The 21,692-nt window shown below is 57.8% G+C and overlaps 2 protein-coding genes across 5 annotated transcripts; one reads left to right on the forward strand and one right to left on the reverse strand.

Moving 5' to 3' along the window:
* The first annotated feature begins 222 nt into the window (after positions 1-222).
* On the forward strand, positions 223-2,454 carry CA1H1orf35 (chromosome A1 C1orf35 homolog). The gene is made up of 8 exons (XM_045483627.1): positions 223-466; positions 612-762; positions 881-926; positions 1,013-1,095; positions 1,207-1,279; positions 1,458-1,546; positions 1,934-2,062; positions 2,159-2,454. Exons 1-8 carry the CDS (start codon positions 373-375, stop codon positions 2,241-2,243), a joined length of 750 nt encoding a protein of 249 aa, XP_045339583.1. The 5' UTR covers positions 223-372; the 3' UTR covers positions 2,244-2,454.
* Positions 2,455-3,320: 866 nt separating this feature from the next.
* ARF1 (ADP ribosylation factor 1) lies at positions 3,321-19,104 on the reverse strand. Of its 4 annotated transcripts, none has more exons than XM_045483692.1 (5): positions 18,679-19,104; positions 4,984-5,168; positions 4,771-4,881; positions 4,570-4,694; positions 3,321-4,469 (listed from the first exon to the last, which is right to left on the reverse strand). In XM_045483692.1, the coding sequence occupies exons 2-5, from the start codon at positions 5,129-5,131 to the stop codon at positions 4,308-4,310; spliced, it is 546 nt and encodes a 181-aa protein (XP_045339648.1). In that variant the 5' UTR covers positions 5,132-5,168; positions 18,679-19,104; the 3' UTR covers positions 3,321-4,307. The 4 variants fall into 4 exon arrangements, with proteins under 4 accessions (XP_045339648.1, XP_045339638.1, XP_045339642.1 ...); XM_045483682.1 differs by having other exon boundaries at positions 18,544-18,698; XM_045483686.1 differs by lacking the exon at positions 18,679-19,104 and adding an exon at positions 15,567-15,743.
* Between the last annotated feature and the right edge of the window lie 2,588 nt (positions 19,105-21,692).

Genomic DNA, 21,692 nt, shown 5'->3' on the forward strand with positions numbered 1-21,692 from the left:
GGCGCCGGTCGGGGGTTCCCAGGGGCCGCCCCTCTCCCAGCGCAGCCCTGGACCCCGGCGTCAGCCGCCCAATGTGGCTCCTAACAACAGCTGTTGTGCCAGCGGTACGCTCAGGACCAGGCCCAGCGCCTTGGACCGCTCCTTCCCCAGGGCGCGGCGCAGGCGCGCTGAACGAACGCCAGGGGAAGTGGAGCCGTGAGCCGTGCGCAAGCGCGCCAAACATTGGCGCGGGAGGGGAAGCAGTGCGCATGCGCGCGTGGCGCTGCGGGGCCAGCGCGGGTGTGACGTTCAGGCACGCGACGCGGGAGCTGGCGCCGGCGGCGGCGGCGCCGCCCGGGGCGGCGAGGCCGGGGCTTCGGACGGCCGGGAACCATGTTCGGCTCCAGCCGGGGCGGTGTGCGCGGCGGGCAGGACCAGTTCAGCTGGGAGGACGTGAAGACCGACAAGCAGAGAGAGAACTACCTGGGTCAGCGCGGTGCCAGGCCCGGGGCTGGGGGGTGCGGAGGACGAGGGGGCGCTGGGAGCGCGGGAGCTGCACGGGCCGCGGGTGCGGGGAGCGACGGTGCCGCGCAGACCCCGCGGGCCGAGCCCTCGGCGCTGCATTTCCACAGGCAACTCGCTGATGGCCCCCGTGGGCCGCTGGCAGAAGGGCCGCGACCTCACCTGGTACGCCAAGGGTCGGGCGGACGGCGCGGGACTGAGCCGGGAGGAGGAGCTGGCGGCCGTGAGGCAGGCAGAGCAGGAGGCGCTCATGGCGGCGCTGTGAGTGAACCCCGCGGGGTTGGGGGAGCTCCGGGTGGGGGGGCGCGGCGGGGACGGAGGAGCAGGGGTCCAGGCGAGGCCGGCCGCTCCCTGAAGCTCGCGCGCGCCGCCCCCGCAGAGGTTACAAGAACGTGCGGAAGCAGCCCACCGGCCTGAGCAAGGAGGTGAGGGGATCCTCCTGGGGGGCGGGGGCGAGGCGGGGCAGGGCCGCGAGGTTCCTGCCGCAAGCACCCTCTGGCCCTCCGCGCAGGACTTTGTCGAGGTGTGTAAGCGGGAAGGAGGGGACCACGAGGAGAAGGGAGTGGACCGGCTGCTGGGCCTGGGGAGCTCCAGGTGTGTTGCGAGGGGGGTGGACTCTGCCCAAGTTGCCCAAATGGAAGTGCGACCTGATTGGGGAGGCCGGGGCGTTCTCACCAGGGGGGCTTATCACCCGCGTTCCCGCAGTGGCTCCGCAGGCCGAGTGGCGTTGTCCCGAGAAGACAAGGAGGCTGCCAAGCTGGGGCTCTCCGTGTTCACGGTAAGTGCCCATAACACCCGGGGATCCCGCGGTTCAGGGTCAGGGGCTGGCCGTCTCTGCTCGTGGGGCACTCCCGTTCCCCGGTCCGGGAAACCGGAGCTGGTCCTCCCCGTTGGCATCCCGGGGCGCCTCCCACGCACCCCCCCTCCCCCCCCACCAAAGTGGCCTCCCACCGCAGCACCATCGCGTGGACAGTGGCCGGCTGGCGTCCTCTCCGGCCTCCTCCAGGAAGAAGCCTAGGTCTGAGGACGAGAAGGCGGAGCCAGGGTAAGGGCCGCCCCCCAGCTCCCAGGGAGAGGGTGGGGCTGCACATAACTCCTGGTTCTCTTAGTGGCGCCTTTGGGTCAGTGCCCTTCCCAGCTCCTGTCCCTTCTTCCCTCAGGGGCCTGGGTCCCCATTGCCTGCTGGGGTCTCTGGAGGGAGGCGCTCAGGTGGAAGGGCGAGCCCCTGCGCTCTGCTGGTGCCCTGCATAGGGGGTGTGGGAGTTGTCACCTATTGGGGCATACGTCGTGGGGTGGGGGCCAAGTGGCATTTGCCGCAAGGGGCTGTCCCTCGAGCTGCCTGTACCTGCAGCTACTTAGCGGTAGGAGGGTGGTCGGTACCCGGTGCGACCCTCTCACCGCCCAGCACTGTGTGCCCTGCCCCTCCCTGCAGCCCCGAGGGCCACAGGAAAAGCAGAAAAGAGAAAAAAAAGAAGAAAAAGAAGAAGCACAAGAAAGAGAAGAAGAAAGAGAAGGCACACAGGAGCAGGGGGACTTCCCCACTGCCCCCAGCTCCTGCTGGGTAGGTGTGCCTCTGCTCTGGGGCAGCCTGGCAGGTGGGGTGGGCAGGGCAGCCTCACACCCACCCACCGGGTTTTGGTTTCTGCGGTCTCCCCAGGCCCGGGCGTCGCAGGCGCGACTCGGACTCCAGCTCCTCCTCACCCAGCTGTAAGAGGCGGCGGCGTGGCCACCACAGTGACTGAAGCCAGACCTGCTGACAGTTTCCAGCCTCCAGCAGACCTCCTCCCCGCCCCCCCTGCAGGGGCCCTGGCCCCAGAGACAGCCCCTGGCGGGAGGGCAGGGGGCATAGCCTGGGGAGCCCCCGTGCAGCTTTGGGGTGGCCAAGTACAGCTACTTCTATTTTTCTTTAATTCACTCTTTGTACTTAAATAAAGTTATTTTAAGGGGAAAGTATTTCACACTCAAGGGTAGGTTGTCACATGTTCCAGTAGAAAGGGGCAGGGGAGAACATGATGACGGTGTCGGGTTCCAGTAAGACCAGCCAGAGACCCTGGTGGGCCTGTCCCTGGGCAGTGATGTCAGATGTACCAGGAGACCTGGGTCACACCTCACCCTGGGCAACAGGCTGGACATGTAGATCATGAGGGTGAAGACTTGTACCTGGAGTCTCCCCCACCCCACTCCAGGTGCCAAGGGACCTGCCCCCTGGACTCCTTGGAGAGGGGGGCAAAGTGGGGCACTAGCTCCCTCCCCCAGGCCTCCCCTCCTCTGCAGGGAGGGGACCTCTTACAACCCAACAGAGTGAGCACAGGACCCAGGCTGGATCCCTAATAAGGAAATATGCATCTTTTGCTTCGGATTTGAAAATTAAACTAAAGACAATTATGTCTGTCTAACCCTGGCCCTGGCTTTTCAACCTGTTAGTGGAGGGAAGGGCCAGACTGGGCATCCCCAGGGCAAGGGAGCTGGACTCTGGCCAGTCCATAGTCACAGCCGGCTGGGGAGTCAGGGCACTCAGGATTCAAGGATGGCCTACATGGCAGCAACACAGAGCTTGGCCAAGGTTTCCTGCCCTCCATCCCCCCAACAGGCCAGGTGATATGGGCAAGAGCAGCGCCCCCCCCCCCCCCCAGTCCCCATGCAGTGACCCTGCTGTCCCTATCATGGCCTGGCACTGCCAGCAGGGAGGCCAACGAGGCAGTCACTGCCAGGGCACTGGGCCACGTTCACACCTGCCACGAAGCCAGTGGCCTGTGTGCCCTGCTTCTGTTCCCAGAGATGAGCTGTGGCTAGTGGCACCAAGCATTGGAGAGCCGTGAACTAGTTAAGAGACTTTATTCTAGTAGCTATAATTACAGTGCTTGTTTGTCGAAATGAAAACTGAAAACAAGTATACAAAACAGTTGATTACTAATTGTGTATTGAAAGCAGTAAGAGGTTCCACGACACCAAATAAACCAGTTCTGAGGATTTCCCCAAGATAAAGTTGAACGGCTCCAGCTTCTTCAGTGTTTATCAAAATACGAAAGAAAAAAGTAGACGTCATCGTTTCGGTGGCAAACCTGACCCTTGCAGGCTAAGGGAGTGAAAGCACATGTGGACGGGGGCTCCGGGGGTCCCCCTGAGGGCCCTGGGAGTGGTGGCCGCAGCCCCCAGCCCATCCCCCCTGGGCGGCCATGTGGGCACAGGTGCGAGGACAAACGCTAGGGGAGGCAGGACCACCGGAGACAGCAAATCACGGGGACCCTGTCGTGACCATGCAGGATAGACCATGGCCGGCTCTGCCCCGTCACGTTCCCGACAGGAAACGGATCACCGGTGGACCAGACGCCAGCCCTTTACCGCAGAACCTAACCAGGCACGTTTCTCCCTTCCGTGTGTTCAAGTGTTCTCCTTGCCTTGTGTTTTTATCTGTTTTAAAAATGCACTGAGTTCGGGTTAAAAACCAACCACCAAAATCAATTCCAACACAGTCCTAACGCCCATAGGAGAAGCGAGCGCCAGGCTGGCCCCGACAGCAACTCCTGGGGGCCCCGTGAGCCTAAAATCCCTTCTCAGTACTGAACACTGGGCTGATTCTTTTTACAATAAAAAAAGCTGAGTAATATTGCATAGGAGTACCAGAAACTGCCTCGTTGGGAACAGAAACTATTTACATTAAATAAAAACCCGGCTGCAGGCTGCGTCTGCACATTTACAGCATGGTGAAGCACACTGTGACCGACCATGGAGACAGCTTCTGGCACTCACACCACATGAGAGTAAAGCAGGGTGGAAGGAGGGAGTGGGGGGGTGGGGGGCGCGGCTCACTTCTGGTTCCGGAGCTGATTGGACAGCCAGTCCAGTCCCTCATAGAGCCCGTCCCCGCTGGTGGCACAGGTGGCCTGAATGTACCAGTTCCTGTGGCGCAGCGAGTGCAGGCCCAGCTTGTCCGTGATCTCGGCTGCATTCATGGCGTTCGGGAGGTCCTGGTGGTGGGAGAGGCCGACGACCTCCAGTCAGTGGGCAGCAGGGACCACCCCTTCCCACCTCCCACCCCGCATGGCCGGGGCCCACGGGCGTGCATACCTGCTTGTTGGCGAACACCAGCAGGACGGCATCCCTGAGCTCGTCCTCCGCCAGCATCCTCATGAGCTCCTCACGGGCCTCGTTCACGCGCTCTCTGTCATTGCTGTCCACCACGAAGATGAGGCCTGCGGAGCCGTGGGCATCAGGACAGGCGCCAATGGCGCCCCAGCCTCTCCCGCAGGCCACAGCCCCTCCGCTCACCTTGTGTGTTCTGGAAGTAGTGGCGCCACAGGGGCCGGATCTTGTCCTGGCCGCCCACGTCCCACACGGTGAAGCTGATGTTCTTGTACTCCACTGTCTCCACGTTAAAGCCTGTGGGGGCCATGACCCCGGTCAGCCTGCCACCCCAAGCAGTGAGAGACCCACGCCCCTCCCCTGCTGCACCCTCCTGCCCTCCGCCCGCGGTCTCCTCACCTATGGTGGGAATGGTGGTCACAATCTCACCCAGCTTCAGTTTGTACAGGATGGTGGTCTTCCCTGCAGCATCCAGGCCCACCATGAGAATGCGCATCTCTTTTTTGCCAAAAAGGCCCTTGAAGAGGTTTGCGAAGATATTTCCCATGCTGTAGACTGGGGGGAGCAACACTGGCCAGAGAAACCTGTGGAGACAGGGGTCCCTGGGTCTCTGTGCCGCCCAGGGCCAGCAGCGCAGGGGCGCTCTGGCGGAAGGACAGGTCTGACCTCTGACAGCTCACAGGGTGGAAGCTGACCACACCTGGTTCCCAAGCAGCAGAAGGGAGACTGATGTACAACCCACAGAGGGAATGCTGTTCACCGAATGGCTGTGGCTTTCACAGGACGCAAGCTCCTCAACCATGCAACAAGAGGGGCCAGAAACAACCATCCGGGCAGTGACGCAGGCCAGAACCAACCACACCAACGTGACATGCTCAGAGCTTAGCGCTCACCCACAGACCGGATTCGGAGCCAGACAGCATCTAGGCTCTTGGGCAGCACACAGGCCATGAAGTCCCAGGGGGAGCGACCCCATGGGCCGCATCACGGACTGCGTTTGTCACAGGCTCCCCTCGTTCAGAGCAGAAACGCTGGGCCCAAAGGAGTGGTCTTCCATCCCACAGCCCCCAGGGCACAGGAGCCACCCGGGCCTGACCTCCCCATAGGCGGGCACTTTCATTTCCAAACAGGCACCTAGAAGAGCTGGCCACCTTCTCAAATGCACACTGTTTGGGAATCTGGGTGTTTATGGCTGGCTGCCTTTATGAAGTCAAGCACCCAGGCGCTGGGCAGCCTTTACACAGAGTGCCCACAAGGCCAGGAAGAAGCCTGGCCACCTGCCCCCGCCCCCGCCCCCAGGAGCAGCCAGGAGCTCCATAGTCTGCGGGAGTTGCAGAGGGTACAGGTCTGCCCTGCGTCACCAGCTGAGACCACACACGTTCCCACTCCTGGTCAGCACCCAACACACCCACTTTACCGCCAGGACGCCTGTCAGTTCTGTGCCAGTCCAGTCAGCACTGGGTGGAAATCACCCACCCCACTGTGAACCTGACGCTCCCACGGGCCTGGACGTGCCAGCAGAGGCCTTCAAGCTGGTTTCTGTGCACTTGTTGCTGTTGTTAAAGATTTTTTTAAGTCATCTCTACACCCAACGTAGGGCCTGGCCTCACAACCCTAAGATAAAAGTCTCACGCTCCAGTGAATGAGCCGCTGGACGCCACGCCTCAGTGCATTTTTGAGAGTTTATTGCTGCTATTACCTATTCAAAAAATTAAAATTTAAAACGACCTTTACTGTAACGCTTCCTTTTCTGCAGACAGCCCATTCTCCTAATATACACAGAGGATGACAAATCCTTTGGGAACACAGAACGGACCAAACACACACATTCAAACTTGGCTTGCTGTTGAAATTACTAATGAACAGGTGCCCAAGCGACAAAGACAAACAGAAAAAGGTGGAGACAGGTTCTGGGAGCAATGAGAATGTGGCTGGACCTTCCAGGAGCAACAGACCCAGGAACTCTGCCACCCACGTCCAGGCGGGAGGGTGTGGGTGCACACTGTGCTGCACACAAGGACAGACACCCACAGGCCGCCGAGCCAGGACCCACGGCTGCCTGCATCTGGATAACCGCAAACAGCCATGCAAGTCTCCCTCTAAGAGCCACCAATGGAAGAGAACAAAAGAAAAGAAGGAATTTGGGGGGAAGGAAGAGAGAAGACTATTTCAAAGGAAAAAACAAACAGAACCCCCAACCCTCACATGGCTGCAGCCAACAAGGTGGGGACCCGGTGCCCACAAAACAAGAATGGGGAGTCAGAACACAGCAGACCTGACGGCCAAGGTGAAACACACAAACCTGTGCACACGTGATGGAAAAAAAAAGGATACTTTCGCTATGGGGATGTCTTTTTATTTTATTTATTTATTTTTTTCAACGTTTATTTATTTTTGGGACAGAGAGAGAGAGAGAGCATGAATGGGGGAGGGGCAGAGAGAGAGGGAGACACAGAATCGGAAACAGGCTCCAGGCTCTGAGCCATCAGCCCAGAGCCTGACGCGGGGCTCGAACTCACGGACCGCGAGATCGTGACCTGGCTGAAGTCGGACGCTTAACCGACTGCACCACCCAGGCGCCCCCGGGGGATGTCTTTTTAGATAGACACCAAAGGCATGGTCAATAGAAGAGTTGATGAGCTGAACTTTATGAAAGCTACAAACTCCCAATCCGGGAACAACCAGGTCAAGGGTCAAGAGAACGGGAAGATCAACCAGACAGAATATTTGCAAGAGACACGCCTGATCACGGACTGCCATCTAAGAAATGCCAAAAAAAAAAAAAAAACCACTTAGAACTTGATACCCAGCAGACTGAAACTGCACGTAAGAATTTTAAAATGGGTCAATGACCTTAACATACCCCTCCCCACAGAAGACCTACAGATGGCAAACAAGCACGAGAAAAATCTCCAAGTCAGTATGTCTTCGGGAAATGCAAACGAGAACACCCAGCTGCCCACTACACACCTATGAGAAGGACCCAAGCCCCCCACACCTGCACAAGCTGCATAGCATGGGGGGGGGGGGGGTCACAGGAACTCTGCCTTGCTGGTGGGGACCTGAAACCACACAGTCACCGTGGAAGGGTTTGGTGGTTTCTCAAAAAACCAAACATTGTTGCACGGTGCGACCCAGCAGTCGAGCTTCTGGGCCCTTACACAAAATCCTGGACGCGGATGTTTATGGCAGCTTACCCACAACCACCCAAACTTGGAAGAACCAAGACGTCCTCCACGAGGTGACGGGTGAAGAGACTGCGGTCCATCCATGCCAAGCGACATCACTCAGCGCTAAAGAGAAATGGCTTAACCACATGTCACTAAGTGGAAGCAGGCAATCCAAGACGGCTGCACACTGTGGGACTCCAAGTGCCCAGCTCTCTGGAAAAGGAAAACCACGAAGACAGGAAAAGGATCCCCCCAGTGGCTTCGGGGATTAGGGAAGGGAGGGATAACTCTGGGCACAGCGGGGCTGGGCTGTGAGGGTGGTGACAGCCATCACGTGATGGGTCCATGTCATCCCATACTTGTCCTCCCCACGAAAGGATGGGCCCTGGGTGCTGCAACATCAATGCGGGTCCCCCAGGTGGGGACACTGCCCTGAGGGAGTCTGTGCCTTCCCCACGGTTATGCTGTGAACTAAAAACAGCTCCCAAGGCTTGCAGGATGAGGGGGAAAGGACAGAAATTCTAAACCAAACAAATTTACCATCTGACTGATGGAAACTCCAAAAAACAACACAGGAAAGCATGGGGAGGAGATTCTGCTGTGACACCCTGCAGGAGCACAGAAACCTCTAGCCTGAAAGAGCCTGGGGTACAGACATGGACACAGATGCAGTCTGAGAACACCAAGGGTCCCAGCACTCTACCCCAGTGACACAGCAGTGCCCTCAGCCAAGGTGGCGATGCAGGGGAAGGGCAGAACAAGGGCCATGTCCCTGCAAAGAGGTGGAGGAGGGAGGCAGAACTCCAAGAAGGGGACACGCCACAGGCATGGCTTTACAGTGGGGCCTGGCCATCCCAGGGCAAGGGAAAAACCGATGACAGGTACAGAAGGCCCGAGGATGAAAATGAACACAAGAGATCACTTGAAATATATGCCATCCCCACCTGGCTCTGCAGCAGGTGATCCCTCCCCCAGCCATACTCTTCCTGTTGCTGGGGTGAGGGTGATCCAGAGGCTGAGGCCAGCCCGCACTGTCCAAGCGGACCCCCAAGGGGGTGTCATCAGCACGCTCATCTAGAGATGTGGCCATTGCAGTGGAGCCACGACAGGGGTGATGTCGGGGAGACAGGAGGGGGCAGGCTATCTCCACTTGTCTTAGCACTAATGTAATCTTGTCCTTACCATGATCACAGAGTCCTGGGGACCGAGGGATAAAAATGTCACTTGCACTCTCCCCAGCCCCCACGTGGGCAGGCGGACCATCTCAGGGTAAAACTGCCTGTTAGTCTCCTCCCCCCATCGTGCCGCCACCAGCCCCCAAGTCCCCACTTGCCCACACACTGCCCCTGGCCTGCTCGGCTCTGCTGAGCCCTCATTACCAATGTGGTCTGGGTCCTTCCCCTGTGGTTCTTCAACACATCAAACTCTGGAGCCCCAAGGGGACTGACGAGGTGAGCGTGCAGTCTCGGGTGCAAGACACTACCACATGGGCACTTGGTCTCCCCCAGCCGAGAAGCGTCTACACCTGTACCTGGCCCACGACCCTGCTGGCTCCTGGCCTACCCCAGCACATTTACTGTTTTGCACAATGTCAAGACCTAACAGAGGATCTGCCACAGGAGAAAGGTGGACCTCGGAGCAATCCTGTGGCCTATGTCACACCCTCTGCCACCAGAATCCCTTAAGCTCAAATCAAAACCCATCTTTCCTATTTATGATGATGATCCTCTGCATCAGTGAGCAATGAAAACACAGACTTTCTCAGAAGGGCTCCCTCCAGCCCCACAGCCTCGAGGGAACAAGTTTTCCCTCTGTTAGGACCAGAAACAACGTAAAGCAAAGACCTTGGCGGCCCACGTTCTCGGATAAAGAGGTCTATGTGGCTACGGGTCAAGGCCAGCGATGGGGCCTCCATGGGGAAGCCAGTCCAGCCAGAAAGAAATGTAGCTTTGTGAGTTTACTGCCGTTCCGCTCCAATAAATGAATCCAACATGACTGGTTTAGCTGCCGAAGAGAAAAAACTTACTGTGACTTCCGCCTGCAACCCCAGCCTCTCCTCTGACAGGCCTCTGAGGTTTCAGAGTAAGCAAGGAACAAAGTCTGTCACCTTCTCTGAAATCATCGACTCAGCAGAATCTCTACCAGCGAAGACCAAGATGACCTGAGCAGTTTGCCATCACGGCCAAGAGGTAACCACCAAACTAGAGCTTGATTTGACCCAGGGAGACAAACACATTGGGGTTTGGGCTCCATTCTGCACTGTGGACACGATGCACCACTCGGCCTCCTCCATAAAGGGGAGCTCAGATGTTTGAGTTCCCTACATGAGTGAAAAGCTGGGTGACCTCTCAGCTCTTCATCTTTCAGCCTTATTTTTTATTTTTTTTAACCTTTTTTATTCATTTTTTGAGAGAGATAAAGAGAGACACAGAGCACGAGCAGGGGATGGGCAGAGAGAGAGGGAAACACAGAGTCCGAAGCAGGCTCCAGGCTCTGAGCTGTCAGCACAGAGCCCGACACAGAGCTCAAACTCACCAATGCTAAGATCATGACCTGAGCTGAAGTCAGACACTTAACTGGCTGAGCCCCCCAGGTGCCCCCCCACTTCTTACAAGTCAAGTTTATTGGACTCAGCTTACATACAGTAACATGTTCCGCCTCACAGTTCATACCCTCGTTTTGATTTTTCCAGAGCTCATATGCACTAGGAACCGTTTTTTAAGGGTCTCATGAATGAGCAACTGCTTTCTAGCAGCCCCCTATGTGCACCAGTCGTCAATCACTCAAGCCCCATCCATCCCTGACGCAGCAGCCACCTATGTGCACAGGTTGTCAATCACTCAAAGCCCCATCCATCCCTGACATATAGATCCTAAGTGTAAAATGGGTCCTCAGGGCTCCTGGGTGGCTCAATCCACTGAGCGTCCTACTCTTGATTCAGCTCAGGTCTTGATCCCAGGATCATGGGATAGAGCCCTGCGTCCACACTCAGCGTGGAGCCCGCATGAGATTCTGTCTCCCTCTGCCCCTTTCCCTGCTGGCGCTCTCTTAAAAAATTAAATAAAAATACATACATAAATAAAAGGGGCCCTCTACTTTTGTAGGCCATATGATCACATGTAATCTCTTGCAAACTGCTTTCTGCACACCAGCTTTGGACTCCAGGGCCTCAGCTAAACAAATAAAACCTCAGGCCGTCACCCTGCCCATCAGCACAACATGTCATTCTGTAGCCTAGGGCTTCTTCTACAGCAGAGTATATTACCTAGTGTACCTAGTTTGTAAACACCAGTGGACCAGGAAAACTGAACGTGCCAGTACTAGTGCTAAGGCAGATACCACAGAGCCCTAACGCAGTGTGACACACAGGAATCCACACAGCCAGAGGAGACACTACGCAGCCCGGCACACCCAAGGCACCTAAGTGGACTGATCTCTCTTATTTCCATCAGTTTTATTCCTATCACTGACCTATACCTTGTATTAGTTTCAGGTATGCAACAAGGTGTCTCCCTGTAATTACGTGTTCACAACTCTAGCTAACACCCACCACCTCACACAGTTCCATGTTACTCTCCTGTAAGAATTTCCAAGGTTTCTAACACCATCCAGTACTGTCAATGGGTCACCACACTGCCCCCCACGTCCCAGGACATGTCTCTCTCCACCTTCACTCAGCTCCCCCTCCCCCACCACAACCCAGGACATGTCTATCTTCCACCTTCACCCAGCTCCCCACCACCACATCCCAAGACATGTGTACCTTCTTCTTCACCCAGCTCCCCAACCCCCCCTGCCCCCACCCTGTACCACTAGGAACTTTCCATATGAAACACACACTGCAGAACCAGATCATTCTGACCAGCACCCCAAGGCCAGTTCTGATGAGGAACTGCCTACGGACTGCCATTGGGCCTTCCGGCACAAACCTTCAGGGTGTTTTACGGGACCCAGTCAGGCCCAAGGGCTGGCCCCTGTGCAGTGATCCCAGCCCCCACCCCCACCCCTCACTTCACACTCAGCCTATGGTGGCTGATGGTGGGGGCAGGACCTGGCAGGTCTGACTCCAAGGGCACAACACTACTGAGATTCAATTTAGCTGGCTCTTTGCCAGCTTCTGATTCAATGTGAAATGTAACACCCAGAAATGAGTTTCCTCATCACTTGCAGCTCCTATCAACAGTAACACAGCAATGTGAATACCCAAGGGCCACTGTCCACTGTCCACCAGAACAGGCACCGGTGGGACAGTCTAACCACACGCAACGAACCCTGCTCACCACCAGCTACAAAAAACAAGGCACTGAACAGAAGAACATGTTTACGGTTCCTAGTTCCCCCTTATTCAGTCTTACACTTTTACTTACTGTTTTGTAACATAACTACCCTCTAAACACTTCACCAAACTTCTGTTCTTCTGAAATGTATACAATGGAGCAAAATCCTAAGGGGTGCTGAGCGGCTTGGTGGGTGGAGCATCTGTCTGACACCGACTTCAGCTCAGGTCATGATCTCAGGGCTTGTGCGTTCGAGCCCCACGTTGGGCTCTGTGCTGACAGCTCAGGGCCTGGAACCTGCCACAGATTCTGTGTCTCCCTCTCTGTCTCTCCTCCGCTCACGGTCTCTCTCAAAAATAATTAAGTGTTAAAAAATATATATATATTAAAAAAAATCCTACGTAGGCTAGCCCAATGTAACCAATACCCTTCTACAGAAGACCAATGAATACAAATGTCACATGTGTCTCCAACTAGACAACAAGGACCAACGAGACACAGTCCACGCAGGACCCTCGACACACGTGTCACACTTTCCAACTAGACAACAAGGACGGATCAGACACGGTCCACGCAGGACCCTGGACACACGTGGCACATGGTCTCCAACCCGAGAGAAGGAGACACACAAGTTGAGCCTGGCCAGGATGCTGCTGTGTGGAAGAGCCCCTCAGCTCTCTGCATCTGTCCTGATGGCAAACGCAGACCGCTCCACAGTATTTTCTTATTCCTGATTGGTTCCTGGCCACGAGGCCTTCCACTTCTGACTCCTGCAGTCATGAAGGTCCCACAGTATTCTAGCCCATAGGACGGACACTTGGCCTCCCATTCTACTCTGGCTTACACCTAAGGGCACAGATACCCTCTCTGACCCCAAATGCAGTCAAGTCTGAAAGACTTGTTACTGAAAAAAACTGAAGATCAAAAAAGCAAATTTGCATCAACCGACAACACTGAAATGCACAACAAATTGAGCCGAAAACGGGGAAATTCAAGTAATTTGTGAGCACAAGGCAAAGCAGCATCTGAGAAACCATGGCAGCTGTACAGCACCTATCAGCCTGAGAAGGGTCCTACCACCGACCTTACCGATCCGCGCAAGCCTGGACCAGCTGCAGGGGAACACAGGGGAATGTGTCCAGAGACCCTGGGGCCCCACCCTGGCCACACCCCCAGCACCTTCTCCACAGAGGTGCCCACTCAGTCTGTTACTCCACCATCCGCAGGAAGCAGCCCTTTGGCTCCAAGCTCAGCACACTCACACACGGAGGGCGAGCAGGACACGAGTGGGGCAGAATGGTGAGGAGTGCCAGCACGTGCACAGTGAACAGAATGTCAGGGGCATTTCTCTTGGTGGGGTCCCCCACAAACGTGCTGCGGCCAGTCGCTGCACCTTCTCCTACCACATGGACTCCAAGGGGCCAGAGACGCCCGTCCACACCCTCCAAGGACGGGGAGGTAGGAGCAAGCCCTCCTGCAAACCACCCAGGGTGGCAGGAGGTCCTGAAGCTCTCTCAGCACAGGGGCCAATCCTCAACCCTCGGTCTGAGTCTTCAAGGGACTTGGAGGGACCATTACTGAGAACAAAATTAAAAACCCGCAGCCCCACCTCTTCTGGAGGAAGCTTGGGGGGGGGGGGGGGGGGGCGGGCCCTCCGCCGCAACTCCCAGCACCGGACAGCTCTGAGAACCACTCCTCTGACCCTGTCTGCAACCTCAGGCAGCCCTGGTGGGGGGTGGGGGATGACTCTGGTTCACATGCCTAATCACACCATTCTCCACCTGAAGTCTCTCGAGGGTCCCCACCGACCCCTAGGCCGGACCAGGTCAGCACCCTGCATTCACACTCTGGTGCCACCCTCCACAGGACCCCATCTCTACCCCTCCCCACAGGTCTCCACCAACACCAAACCCCCAACATTAACCAAGAACCTCCTCTCCATCCCCCTCGTCCCCAGATCTGCCTGCCTCACCCTCTGAAAGGCAGCCCCCCCACCCCCGGTACCTGCCTGTGCCCTGGTATCCTTATCTCCCCTCTGGCACCAGCAGGGGCCCACTAGGCAAAGTCAGATGCCTGCACACCACCCGCCAGGAAGGGTCCTCACAAGGGTCGGAGCCGACATGCCCGTGGAGCTTCACAGTGCCACCCCACCATCCCGAGAGGAAGCTGGCAGCCGGCACAGCTGGGGTACGTCCCGTCCTGCAGCTCCATCTGCGCATCACAGGGAAGTCACAGGACAGTGAGTTGTTGGCGACTGTGAGCCCCCACACAGGAAGCTCCGAGGAACCACCCACCAGGGACCAGGGACCACTGCAGACCCACACGCTCACTTCCCATACGCAGGGCGGCTGCATCCACCACACAGGCCATTTTCTCCTGGAAACGGAGGGCAACTCTTGAGAAGGTACCACAGAGAACAGAATGCAATCTCCCTTGATTTACAAGGTAGTTGCATTCCTGGAAAATTCAGAACATCTATCAAGGCTGCGTACAAAAAAGAAAAAGTGGTTTGGTACACAAACCACGATGGAGTGTAGGAAATCACTTTTTTTTTTTTAAATTTTTTAATGTTTATTTATTCTTGAGAGAGAGACAGACAGACAGAGAGAGAGGGAGACACAGAATCTGAAGCAGGCTCCAGGCTATGAGCTGTCAGCACAGAGCCTAACGTGGGGCTTGAACACACGAACCCACAAGATCATGACCTGAGCCAAAGTCAGAAACTTAACCAACCGAGACACCCAGGTGTCCCAGAAATCAGACTTTTTATGACCTGAGGGCACATGGAACATACTCTTTCTGGGGACGAGGACCACTGGCCTGCAGCAGGTCTCCCCAGGCCCCCCTGCCCTCCTCACCTGCTCCTGACAGTTCTCCAAACAGCCACGTGCCCCTGCCTGAGAGAGGCTTTCTGTTACCAGACCCGCAGGACCCTGCACCCCATTCTGCTCACTGCCCCAGCACCACACATCCACCCGTTCCCTCCTCTGAGGCATACTTCCCTGGGCATCGGAGACTGACCGTCAGGGACAGGAGGAAAAACTGTAAAAGCACATCTATCAGGGCCCAGAAATTAATCACACACATCTACACATACACTTCTCCTAAAAATGAGTTTGTGGGGAAGAAGCCATCCAGTCAACAATGAACTCCACACTGGAGCAATCTGACTGTCCTGGACATTTCAGGGAAGGAACTAAGACTGAAAGTCACTGTTGACTGCACGGGACCTGCCCTCAGGTACCAGCAACGGGGACTTAGTGCCTTTCCGTCCATCTCCCCAGGAACTGGCAGTCTCCCATCACTTTGACAGACAAAAACGCTGAAAACTGTAAATATCTTCAGCCAAGTTTCACCACCAAAATCAACACAACAGACAGTATTTTAAGTATAAATTAATGGATTCAGTTAATTAGGAACCCCGTGCTCACCTACAGATGACAGGAAAATTCACAGGATAACGCTGTTGACAGCAATGTTTGAGACAGCCTTTGTTTTGGATCCAGTGATCAAAACACTGGCACGTCTAACTCACCCTTCATTCCCACTCTTCACGAAGGAGACCAGACGGAATCTTGAAATTGTTTCCTTGGCCACTGGCCGAAGTCATACCGATGGGACACTGACACTTCACAGTAAAGTTTTCAGGACCTTAGAGAACCAGAACCCACAAGCTTCCTGTTTAGCTTCCATGTACGACTCCACAAAACTGATTTCCTACGTAACACAAACCGAAAAGCATCAGGTATTTGCCAGATGAAGTGCCTCTTAGAACCCTTTCTGGCACCCCTTCAAGGAGCAAAGCTTATTAAATTCTGACTAAACGCTAGTTAGTGTTTCCCAAATCTACCATGCACTTCCAACTTCTAGAACCGTGTGTGGATCATAACTGGGCATCCAGTAATTTATGGTACGCACTAAGGGTCACCTCTGTGGCCTCAAGAGATACAGAAAAGTCGGCCTCCTGAACAGAATCACTCCCACATCTGTAACATCTCCCTGCCTTTTATGTTTTTGTGGTTGCTTCCCGACTTTAGTCAGGGCTGCCGATGACAGGATGCCAAGCTCTGGTGACCACGGTGTGCAGACACCAGGAAATAGGGGTCCATGGGGACCCAGTGGAGGGTGGCACGTCCCCGCATCAGTCAGCTCTGCCACTGCTTCCAACTCCTGGAAGGAAGCTGAGGAGGTGGGGGGGGGGGGGAGGGGGGGTTGCTGAGGGACTCCTAGGAATCAGGAGGATGCTGATTGGATGCTTTTGTGCCAACCTTGCCACATTGCTTTCCACTAATCAGGCCACCTGACCCCTCCAAGTGTGGACCACCTTCCTGAACAGTGACAACGCCATAAAGCTGCAATGCCATAACTGTCACACACCTATGCTTTCAAGAGTGCCTAATAATCACCAGAACAAGCACCCGAGCGGTTACACTGTGACCTGGAATTATCCCCCTCCCCCACACACTCATAAACTCGGCAAAGCCGTCCTTTGCCAGCAGGCAGGGTTCCAGCCAACCCTCTCCCAGGTCAAAACCGCTTCTAAAAGACTGGACACTGCCACACCAATGAGGAGCAGAGAACACAGCTCAACTCTCTCATTTTAGGAACCCTGAGACCCGGCCTCCAGGCTCTCCAATGAGCACAGGGGTTTCCATGTGACTGTGACATCACCTCCGCAGCTCATAGCCCACACTGACTTTACCGGAGCCCACAGGACAGGGAAGTGCAGTGGAAGTGTCCTCTTGAGTTGTCCATGACACAAAGCAAGTAACCAGACCACATGACCTACAAAGCAGAACCATGAGGGGCCAGAACCAGCTTCCCCTTCTGCACTTTCCTTAGAAGCTGATTGCTCAGCACGTAAGTTAGCCGTTCGCCAAGCCAGACATTTCCAGTCTTGTGTCTGCAGACAGGGACCATGCCAGGGGGCCTCCTGGAGACAGAGACCTCTGTGCTCAGCCACACACACTCGTGCCAGGGGGCCTCCTGGAGATAGGAACCTGTGCACTCTCCCAGCAACCAAACCAGCTCTGTGCTTGGACACGACCAGACATGGGCTCATACACATACACTCCTGCCAGGTGGCCTCCTGAAGATAGGGACGTGTGCACTCACCCAGCAACCAAACCAGCTCTGTGCTTGGACACCTCCAGACTTGGGGCTCATACACATACACTCCTGCCAGGGGCCTCCTGGAGACAGAGACATATGCGCTCATCCCAGCAACCAGACCAGTTCTGCGTCGGAAATGGCCGGACTTGGGGTTTACACACACACACACACACACACACACACACACACACACACTCCATTCCTTCCATGCAGACCCCTCTGCGAACAGCGCTTGCACTTGTGGCCACTCATGTGGCTGCTGAAAACTGCACACACCTGGCCAGTGTCAGCGGAGCCACGACGTGGCCCGGCATCTCGCACACACGCACACGCACGCACCGCTGGAAACGCAGGTCCGACCATGCAGACGGCGGGCACACAGAGGAGTGCTGACCACTCGCTCACTAGTTCTGAAACAAGCCTGCCGGGACACCCGAGCGGCAGCACCCACTTCCGGGACCCTCTCCTCTCGCCACGGGCGCTGCTGCAGTCCTGCGGGACCGACCAGCACACAACTACTCGGTGACTGGGGAAAACGGGAGGGCGGGCCTCCGCACGGCTCCGGGACTCGGCACTGACAAGCAAGCTACCGTCTCCCACGCCCAGACCCACCCCGACTGTGCAACAAGTAAACGCAGGGCCGCGGAGGCAGCTCGCCCCCGACGGCCCGTCCACAGGTACACTCCGCAGGCGCCAACTAGGAAGGAAGAGTGTTCTCATCTCTGCCAGCCGCGACCAGGAAGTAGGCCCTGGCTTGCAGCAAGTTTTGGTAAAGGGGCCCCGCACAGACGCGGACGCGCCCGCCGAGCGGCCGGATCCTCCGCTGGCAGCAAGTGCCCCGCACTCCGACCCCGGGACCTCGCCCCGCAGCCCCGCCCCCGTCCTGCCAGCCGACAGGAACTGGGCTCAAACCCTGGCCGTCGCGTGACCTTGGAGGCGTCCCGGGCCGCGGGCTCCAGTTTCCTGGTCCTCGAGACCCCGAGGCTGGAGGCGGAGCAGGCGGAGCAGGAAGCACCGCTTCCTGGGGAGCCCGCGGCCTGGGCCGGACTTCCGGGCGTGCACCCCGGCGGCTCCGGGGGGCGCGAGAACCACGGCGGAGGCTCGGGGGCCCCGCGGTGCGACCGACCCCTGCCCCGGCCTCCGTCCCCGGGACTCCTGGCCCCCGGCGCAGCCCGCACCCCACCCCCCCGCGCCTCGACCCCGATCCCGGTCGCGGCGCCCCCCGCCTCCACCCGGCCTCAACTTGACCCCCAGCCCAGCCCTCTGCGCCCGCCCCGCCTCGATCCTCATCCCAACCTCGACCTCGGCCTCGACTCGACACCCTCCCCACACTCGACCCCCGGCCCGGTCCTCCGCGCCGGCCCCCGGCCCGGCCTCGGGCCTTACCGCCCCAGCCTCACCTCGGCCCCCGCCCGGCCCGTCCTCACCACAGCCCTCAACACCCTTCCGCCGCGGCAGTGGGCAGTGCGTCGCGTAGCCCTGGCAGGCCCCCGCCGCCCGCCACCCGGCCCCTGGCCCCCGGCCCGCCGCCTCACCCTCGGCGGCCGCGGCGAGGCTACTGCTCCAAGCCAGGCGTTGGTTTCGCTCCCACAAGATGGCGGCTCTGACGGCGGCCACGTCAGTGCCTGCTGCCGCGGGGAACGCTGGGGAACGAGGCGGGTCTGCCCGCGGCCCCGCCCACCCCTGCTGCAGCACGCACGCGCAGACTCCTGGCTGGGGGCGGGAGTGCCCGGACAAGGACTCCGCCCCGCCCCGGGCCGCTTCCTCCCGCCTCTGCGCTTGCGCACTCGCTTCCCCGACTCGGGGCGGAGTCCGTCCGCGCCTCAGTCGCGCTTCTTAGGGGAGGTGCCAGGTAGAACCCACCGGTCCATTTTGTAGATGGGGAGACTGAGGCGAAGAGGGGATTGCGGCCCCGGGAGAGGCGGCGCCCGGGTGCAAGAGAGGGTTCCTGTTTCCTTCCCACCAGTAGGTGGTCCGGGTCCTGGAGTGACCCAAGCAGCCGCGCGCGTGCCCGGAAGAGCGCCCCCGGGGAAGCATGCTGCAGATCACATGAAGAAGCCTTCCAGTTGGACAGGCTGAGCAGGAACCAAGCCAAGCAGGGGACAGTGCTGCTCTGGGGTGGTCAGGAGCCCAGACCCAGGAAACTGGAAGGTGGAGACCCCTTCTCCGGGAAACCTTGGGCGGATCAGAAGGGAGACGCGGACAGTCGCCTCCCTTCTCCATAGTCTCCAGGCTCAGGGCTTGGCTGTGGACCCCACATGGAAGCTTACTCTGGCCTCCTGCCAACCCCGGTTCCCCCTCCTTTCTGCCACCTGGGCTCCTTCCCCCCGCCCCTCGTGCTGGTTTGAGGGGTCTCCCACTCGAGAGGGTTGTTACGATTGTTGGAGGGGTTCTCCAGACCCATGTGTTGTAGAGGGCACAAAGCAGGGCCATCACCTGTCAGAGAAGGGAATGAGGTATTTTGCTGCCTGTCGAGCAGCCTCCTGCTCCTCTCTGCCTCCCTCCCCCGCCTGCTCCAAGCTGGGGGGCTGCCCCAGTCCTCCTCAGCTGCCCTCCAGCCCCAAACAATGACAAACCCGTCTTCTGAGAGGCTGATGGCCCTGTGAGCCAGGCCTTGCAGGTCCCACCTGGCAGTCCCAGCCTCCCCCAGACCTCACCCCTTATGGATGAAGCAGTCTGTGATCTGCACCGCAGCATCTGCCCCCAGTGCTATCATCCTCCCTCCTCTGCCTGAGGCTCCCAGCTCAAATGCGACCTCCATGGATCTGCTTGGGTTGTCTGGGGGTCTCTCCTGCCCTAATCATACCACAGATGCTCAGGCAAAGTTACCCTCAGGAGTCTGTATCTCTAGGGAGTGACACAAAACCTTCTGGTGGTGCTGGCTCCCCACCCCCAGAGAGCCAATCTCCCACCAAACGTCTTCTGAAGCTTCCTTTGAAATTTAAGCTGTGAAAAAATATATAAGCATGAAAGATACATGCACAGTTTTAGGAAGATTAATTCCTGTGTATCCACCTCTAGGTAAAGGCATTCAGTTTCCCTCTTGATTCCATCCACCTGGTGTGTCCTCTCCGGAGGAGAGGGACCATCTGCAGGCCAGGCCACACATTTATGGGTGCCCCATGCAGGCACAGCAGGGGAAGGATCCCTGCCCCTGGCAGGGAATGAGGAAGTGCCAGGTGGTTACCTGGGGAAACTGAGGCCCAGCTGCTCACCCGAGGTTACCTAAGGTTACTTGGGGCCTCCCTGACCCTCCTCCCTGGAGTCTGGGGATAGGGATGGATGGATGGAGCAGGGCGCCTGCCCAACTTCAGCCAGGAGGGGGCGAGGCGAGCTGTCTACAGGGTCCTACAGCCCACATTCTCACTTTCAGCCAGACCTCAGGTGTGGGGGCTGGCTGGGGTTTGGGGTCGAGCTCCTCTCCTCTGGGAGTTCCCAGACTCAGGACCAGGTCAGACGCCAGGATGCTAAACAGGAATCGCCCCCCCACCCCCAAGGAAGAGACCAAGGACTGGATGGAGCAAAGGGGCAAGAGCAGGAAAGACGGGGAGTGCAGATGTTCATACCCTCCAGGACCCCCAGCCTGGCAGGCACCTCACACAGCTCTGTTTGTGGCCCCTGAGAAGTGGGCAGTGTTCGCGGCAGGCTGAGTCTGCTCAGGGAGGCTTAAGCCCACTGCAGGTCATGAGGTTGCGACTGGGGCCCGAGGAGCTTGGCCTCCAGCAAGGCTGCGGCCGACCCCACACTGCCTCTCATGACACAGGCGCTTCACTGCCTCTGTGCTGCTCTCTGGTTATCCTGGGTTCCTCCACAGCAACATGCATATCCCCTCTAAGAGTTCTCTGGACAGCATGCGGAGAGGGGCCCTGGTGTTGCCTGTGTCTGGACCCAGAGAGGACCCCGAAACCTATCCAGACAAGTGGGTACGGAGAGCGCCTGTACCCTTCTGCAAGAGCCCACCCTTCTGCATGTCCTTCCTGGTGCAGCCTGAAGGTTGACCATGTGGGCCCAGCCCTCACATCCACACCTCATTCACCCCCCCACTCCAGGGCTGCCCTGCCCCTTGGCCTGGGCTTGGGGCTGGGCCTGGGCCGGGGCTGCAGCCAACCAGGCCTTGACTCTTGCCTCTTTGGTCATCCCAAAAGGTCATGGCCACAGAGCAGCTCCACTCACATGAGAGTCCTGTGTTACCTCAGGGCCTTTGAACGTCCTCATCCTCCCCATAGCTGCTCCTGCCTCAGATTCCTCATCTTATGTCAGCCACTCCTTGCCCTGCACCCCTACTGTTGAACCCTCACCCCAGCCCTGCCCCTGAGGCTCCTTGCCATTCCTGAGACAGACTGGAACCGCTCCTGGCCCGGGGCCGTGCTCCCTTCTGTGCTGGGATGGTTGGTTCTCTCTGGCAAGCCAGCTCCACCAGGCGGGGCTGTTTCCAGCTTGGTTCTCAGCCCTGCTCAGCAGGCACCACAGGGGGTGGGGGGGTACCCTTAGGACCCTCTGCTTGACATTTCGCATCTCCTGCCCTTTTGAATGTGGGTGTCACTCCCAA

Source organism: Leopardus geoffroyi, chromosome A1, assembly GCF_018350155.1.
Source record: "Leopardus geoffroyi isolate Oge1 chromosome A1, O.geoffroyi_Oge1_pat1.0, whole genome shotgun sequence".
In the NCBI taxonomy this organism is placed as follows: Eukaryota; Metazoa; Chordata; class Mammalia; order Carnivora; family Felidae; genus Leopardus; species Leopardus geoffroyi.